Raw genomic sequence first — 6,689 nt, 5'->3', positions numbered from 1 at the left:
AAGGTAGAGATGTGCTACTAATTAGCCTAACTGTTGTAGGTGGTCCTGGCCTTCTGGACCCTTGTGAGAAAGATCCTTTTGATACACTTGCTGTAATGACAGATCAGCAACGAGAGGATATTACTTCAAGTGCGCAGGTAAGGAAAAGTATGTGTGAAGTAACTAAATTTGGCTGGGTTTTTTGGGGTGGTTTTTTGGGGAGGGTTTTGGTTTTGTTTTGGTTTTTTTTTTTTTTTAATGGAGCTATATGGTGGACATGAATTTTCCTTTCTTAGAATATAGTCCGGTCTTTCAGATGATCAGTCTTAAGCTAGGCAATGAAAATGTCACAACAGAGGATGTATAATAGTGTTAATTTTTGCACTAAAATTAACGTATTTTCCTGAAAAGTTTGAAGCACTCCCATCTATATATCTGTAAAGATGCTCACTCTACAGCAGCATGTTATTAGATTTAAAATTACATTGGCATTTAATATTTTATAAATAAATCTGTGTAAGTTTAATTTTTAATATTTATTGTATCCACTTACAGTATTGACCATTCACGCTTGCAGCTTAAGAGGTTACTGCCCCTACCTCTTCATTTTCTCCTTTTGCTAAAGATTACTAATGCGTAATGGGACGTGTGACAAGCCTTGGCTGCTTCAGTGCAAGTCCAGCAGCTAAAACACATGTATATTATTTTTTTAAGCTAAGATGATGTACTTTGTACAGAAGCAGCAAATGTGACATACACATTTTATTGTGTTGACTTTGGGGGGAAGGAAGAGGGGATAGTAAGAGCTAAGGATAATGTCATACACCACTAATGTTCTTCATTAATTGTTTGACAAAGTACTCAAAATTGACATTTGTTTCTAATAGAAATATCTTCTTTCTACCCTTTTTCTAGTTTGCACTGAGACTCCTTGCATTCCGTCAAATACACAAAGTTTTAGGAATGGATCCGTTACCACAGATGAATCAACGCTTCAACATCCATAATAATCGTAAAAGGAGAAGGGACAGTGATGGGGTTGATGGATTTGAAGCAGAGGGGAAAAAAGACAAAAAAGATTATGATAACTTTTAAAAATGTTTGTCATCAGTGCTAAGATCAAAGGTGATTAAAAAGTCAATTTGTTGCCTTGCTTTTAAACGGACATAATAATGTCTGTTTAAAACATCCAAAACCAACTTGGCAATTAGATTTGGAAGAGAACAACCTTAGCTCTTCTGTGAGATTCTGAATATTTTAATGGATGTACTGTATCAGACAAATTATGGATGGAAAGACTGCAAATGGAAACTGTTGTCATTGGAAAAAATAGTTTGAGATTTTTTTCCTCATTGCATTTTCTTTAAATGTGTTGCTAACTTTAGTAACTTTTCTTCTTTTTTTGGTCTTTTTTATTAACAAGTGCATTGTCTTCTTATCTTGACTGTATTTAATGCAGCATTTGTGCTTCTGTTGCTATGTGTATTTTGACTTTTTATTTAGAAGTTTTTTTTGTTTGCCTTTTGACACTAGTTGTATAAGTTACTTTGTGTTAGATAGTATAAGCTGTTCCCCTCCCAATTAATATTTTACAGAACTTTATTTTGTAAAGTGAGACTGCAGGATTATGTTGGGTTTTTTTTCTAAATGTGAAGGGGTTACAACCCATAATTATCCTGCTATTTGAGTGCTCAGAATTAAATGTTTTTGCCGATCTTGTGGCATTTGTCTCCTTAGTGTGATATAATGGTGTAATTAAGACAAATTTGTGTTAATCTAATCAAGTTTGCTGTTAGTTGTGCATTAGCAGTATAAAAGCTAATATATACAGTATGGTCTTGCAACAGTTTTAAAGCAGCTGCATAATTGATCAGAGTTTTGCATGATGTTTTTGTTTTTAATAGAAGGGCTTTTAAAGCTATCATTTTAGGTTAAATGCGTAGGTCTTTGCTATGTCACAAAGTCAATCATACAAGGCCAAAAAATAACTTTCTGAATTTCTTTTCTCAATGTACAAGCAGAAGCGGGCATTTCCCATTTAGACAAAGTTAGTAATTCTTTTCAGTCAACTTTGTCAATATGATATTAATGCCTCTCAGCCCTTAAAATAAATGTTTGTCATATCAGTGACTGTGAGGTTATTCCTTATAGCTATTCCTGTATAAACTTTCTGTGATTTTTTTTTTTTTTTCAATAATTCAAATTTTAAAAAGTGAAGGTTATTGGCGGGGCGGGGCGGGAGGACACCAGAAAATTATTTGATGTGGCCATAGTGTATGTTTATGTCTCTTTCAAAAAGCTAAATATAGCAGTGGTGTAGTAAAGTTACATCATACTGTTGATGTATGCTCTGGTACATAGGTGTGATTTGTCGTCACAGCACTACAGTGGAATATGCAAATAAAAACTAAAATGTATTAAATTACTAAAATTCATTATATGCTGGAAACTGAAGTTTCACTCATTCTGTTCAATGTGTATTATGCTTTGTTGCAAACCCATAAAACACAGATTAACATAGACTAACATTCTGGTAACTACTTTATCGATGGCTGTAGGAGAGTATCACACATTACAAAGATCATTTGTTATTTCTGGTACAATTTACCCTTTTGTTCCATTTTGAGGTCAAATTTATCTTTGACCTTTTTAATAAAGTAGATTTAAAAGGTTTCCTACTCTTGGAGTAGGGGGATGTTTTTGTTTGCAACACCTGCTGCTAACAGCATGGGCCTGTGGAATAAAAATACAATATTTTAGAAAAATAGAGGCAGTCTTAAAGAAAAATTTTAATACAGTGTTCTTCAAGCATCAGAGTGCAATTTTAAAAGGAGTGGTTATTAGTGGTTAGCAAATAAAAGGAAAGCTTTCTCATTATAGGAAAGATTTCTTATCAATTTCAGCATCAGAAATACAATAATTAATGTGTGTTTTAAAATTACTTTTAAAAAAGATTACACTAGTTTCTGTTGTCCAGCCTTGATGCGTAGCTCCAAGCATGTGCTTGTTCTTAGACTTTTTTAAGAGGATATCTTGTTGCCGTGGTGTCTAGTTAGCAATTACTATTTACTTTGAAAGCTACAGGTGCTATTCATGTGGCTAGTTCAACTCCATACCAAAGTTTCTTTCCTCATAAAGCAAACTTGTCTATTCAGGCATGTGACCGTAAAATTTAGGATTAAAAAGGTCAAAGATGTATTTTGGATTTCCTGTATTTTTGTTCTACTGGCTTTTAACTCTTAACCAGTTTCTGGATCTTTTGAACTAATTGTATACTTAGAGTGATTCCACATTAAATATGAAGCTGTGACCATGATTTTTGTGCTGTGTGATGAAGAGTGAATTTGCAGTTTGTTTCTGTTTTTCCTGCCCATTTTAATGGGCTATTTTAACTACATAACTTCTGACTCTTGTTAAGCTAAGAAGCATGGAAAAACAAGGTTTTAAAAAGTACAGAGCTAGCTTTCATTTTAAATATTACATTGTGTGCTTAGGAAGACAAAACTAAGACCAAGTAATCAATTTACAAACCAAGTAATCATTTTAATATCCTATGTTTTGATAATGGTAGTGGTTTACTAATAAGCAGTGTTTGCCTTTTTTATTCAGCAATGCTGTGTTAAATCTCAAAGTGCCAGACAATATAGTCATAATACACAAAAGAGAAATGTACACAGTGAGAATTTTCCCCTCAGTGCTCACTTAAGAGGAAAAATCTGTTCTGTTTTGAAGCTTTTTCAAGCTTTGATTTGTCTGCCTAGTTTTTAAGTATGTCCTGTCTGTGAGCAGTGTCGTTTCACATGGGTTCCTGTATAGAGGCATTGGTAGAAATGCAAGTCTGTTGGACACAGTCCATCAACTTCTTGCCCTATTATAAAATTCTATATGAGCTGTTAATCTTATAGAGCTATTGAATATGATGGGTTCATTCGTTGCTTCTATTTTTAGACCTATTTCACTCCTCAGAAGTGATTTAATAGTACTTAAAATTATTGTATCTAGCAACTTTCTGAGAGTTGGAATCAACTTTAAATATTCCTACAACAATTTGTATGCATATTTAACATTCTTGTTGCTTGTTGAATATCTGCTGATGATTAATCTGTTCAGTATTCACACAATGCCAAATTCATAGAATCATAGAATGGTTTGGGTTGGAAGGGACCCTTAAAGGTCACCTAGTCCAACCCCCCTGCAATGAGCAGGGACAGCTTTAACTAGATCAGGTTGCTCAGAGCCCCATCCAACCTGACCTTGAGTGTTTCCAGGGATGGGGCCTCCACTACCTTTCTGGGCAACGTGTTACAGTGTTTCACCACCCTCATCGTAAAAAATTTCTTTATTAAATCCAGTCAAAATCTGCCCTTCCTTAGTTTAAAACCATTACTCCTTGTCCTGTCACAACAGGCCTGCTAAAAAGTCTGTCCCCATCTTTCCTATAGGCCCCCTTTAAGTACTAAAAGGCCACAATAAGGTGTCCCCGCAGCCTTCTCTTCTCCAGGCTGAACAACCCCAACTCTCTCAGCCTTTCTTCATAGGAGAGGTGTTCCAGCCCTCTGATCATTTTTGTGGCCCTCCTCTGGACTTGCTCCAACAGCTCCATGTCCTTCTTGTGCTGAGGACTCCAGAGCTGGATGCAGCACTCCAGGTGGGGTCTCACCAGAGCAGATAATGAATAAAGAAATTCATTTCTTTATTAAACAATTAAGACTTGTTTGGACTACCCAAATAGATTTTATCAGCATAGCATTAGTAATAGAAAAAAAAAAAAGAAATTAGGAGGCATAATTTGCAATCTGTTTTTTTCCACTTACATTGTAGGTTTACAAAGTACAGTGATAGACTGAACCATCTGTTTGCCTTCTGGTTTTTGTTTTGGGTTTGTTTGTTTGTTTGTTTTTCTCCTCTGAAAGCTGTAAGCCAAAGAGCTTTCCTAGCCAAAAAGACTAGCAAATTAAATTTCTTCTGAGAGATTATTTTATAAATCTTCTCAAGAGTTCTCTTTTCCTGCAGTGTGGTATTTCTCAGCCTTTTTAAAATGAAACAGACACCTAGTCTTTTGGGGAGGAAAAAAATCCAAGGAGTGTAATCTACAGTGTTATCACAATGGTTTTGATTTACATCCAATTAAAATCAGGCTTAATTCTGTTAATATCTGTTAATTTGTATTCTCCCATTTTGTTCCATTTTCTCATTTGGATTTATGAAACTGTGCAAATGTGTGTATATTCCTACTACTGAGAAAATTTATAGTTATTGGACTGCTTTCTGATGTTTTAGAGTTTGCATTTTAAGAAATGCTGCCCTAATAATATGTGGCAAGTGTAAAGTTCCTAACAGGGTGAAGTTCATGGTTTTTCATGGGTACTTGGTTGGCAGTTATTGCTGGGGATTTTTATCCTGTGCAGTGCGCACTTTCCCACTTAATGTAGCCTTAACATATCTGCATTAGCAAGGGTCCTCATTAAGGGTCGTCATCATTAATACATGTGTTTCCTTAAACTATTTTGCAAAGCCAGGGCCATTATTTATTCTGAAGCCAGTGACTTGTTTATTGCAGGATAGTTTAAAGCCTATCAGCTTTTAGAGGCTCAGCTGAGCTTAAATACTTTCATATATATTCTACATCAATCCTATTTCAGGTTGATATCTGAAATCCAAAGAAACATAGAATGTTATCAAGAAACCTCTATGGATTTTTGAACTTACCTATATTTAAAAATCCATAAGATTTCAGAATGGAATAGCTGACCAAGAGAAAATAAATCACACTTTCTACAGTAAAAGGTTACTTAATCATTAAAAGGGAGACAAAAAGCCTCTTGTTTCTACATGAAAATCACAAACCTTGCTCCTTATGTAAGCTTTTTTCTTTCCTTTTCTGCATGCTGCATCATGTTTGTATTGATTGCATTCATATGATTAGGAAGAGTTCTGTCCAGAATATGTAAGACACCCTTATCAGACTTAACTTCTGGCATACATTTAGATTTGTCAGTAATTTGCTGGTTATACAAGTTAATGTTTTCTTACTAAGACAGTAAGCTGAGCTGCATTGCTAACAATGCAAGTGAGAACAATACGGGAGAGATGAAGGTGCCTGAATACAAGGGTTTACTACCATTTTATATGCCCCCCCAAAAAAAAAAAAAAAAAAAAAAGTAGGTGGGGGACAGGTTTCTAAGAGGCCCAGGCCCGTATCTGCCAGCCCCTTTGTAATGGGTTTGCATGGCAAGGTTTTGGTAGCAAGGGGGGCTACAGGGGTGGCTTCTGTGAGAAGATGCCAGAAGCTTCCCCCATGTCCAACAGAGCCAGTGCCAGCTGGCTCCAAGACAGACCTGCCACTAGCCAAAATTGAGCCAATCAGTGATGGTGGTAGAGCCTCTGTGATAACATATTTAAGAAGGGGGATGAAAGGGTTAAATCCCTGACAATCCCTGATAGACCTTACTGTGATACATAGGCTTGCATATTTTTTTTTTAGTTTCACTTGCATCCTTGTTCTCTTTTGTTCTCTTCCCCTGCAAAGATAGTTTTGGTTACCTGCTGAGCAGAATTGATGATAGGACATTTCCTGTGACTTCTTGCCTGATAGGACTAAGCAGGCCTTGAGCAAGCTCGTTAGGCTTCCTAATTAAATCACTGATAACAGGAACTCAGGAGGTTTGTGCCAAAGATAAGCACCAAAGAACTAGCTTAAATCGACCCCC

The 6,689-nt window shown here is 35.8% G+C and overlaps 1 protein-coding gene across 2 annotated transcripts in view; it reads left to right on the top strand.

Moving 5' to 3' along the window:
- The window catches only part of ZFR (zinc finger RNA binding protein), a 49,779-nt gene extending 45,938 nt beyond the window's left edge, over positions 1 to 3,841 (top strand). Inside the window, exons 19-20 of one of the 2 annotated variants that reach the window (XM_072858744.1) lie at positions 40 to 137; positions 895 to 3,841. In XM_072858744.1, the coding sequence (XP_072714845.1) occupies positions 40 to 137; positions 895 to 1,074 (278 nt within the window). In that variant the 3' untranslated portion in view covers positions 1,075 to 3,841. The remainder of the gene's footprint in view (positions 1 to 39; positions 138 to 894) is intronic. The other variant, XM_072858745.1, reaches the window with a different exon arrangement.
- The last annotated feature ends 2,848 nt before the right edge of the window (positions 3,842 to 6,689 follow it).

Source organism: Ciconia boyciana, chromosome 4 (genome assembly GCF_034638445.1).
Source record: "Ciconia boyciana chromosome 4, ASM3463844v1, whole genome shotgun sequence".
Classification (NCBI taxonomy): domain Eukaryota; kingdom Metazoa; phylum Chordata; class Aves; order Ciconiiformes; family Ciconiidae; genus Ciconia; species Ciconia boyciana.
The sequence above is the reverse complement of the archived record's forward strand: the minus strand, read 5'-3'. Positions and strand labels throughout refer to the sequence as shown.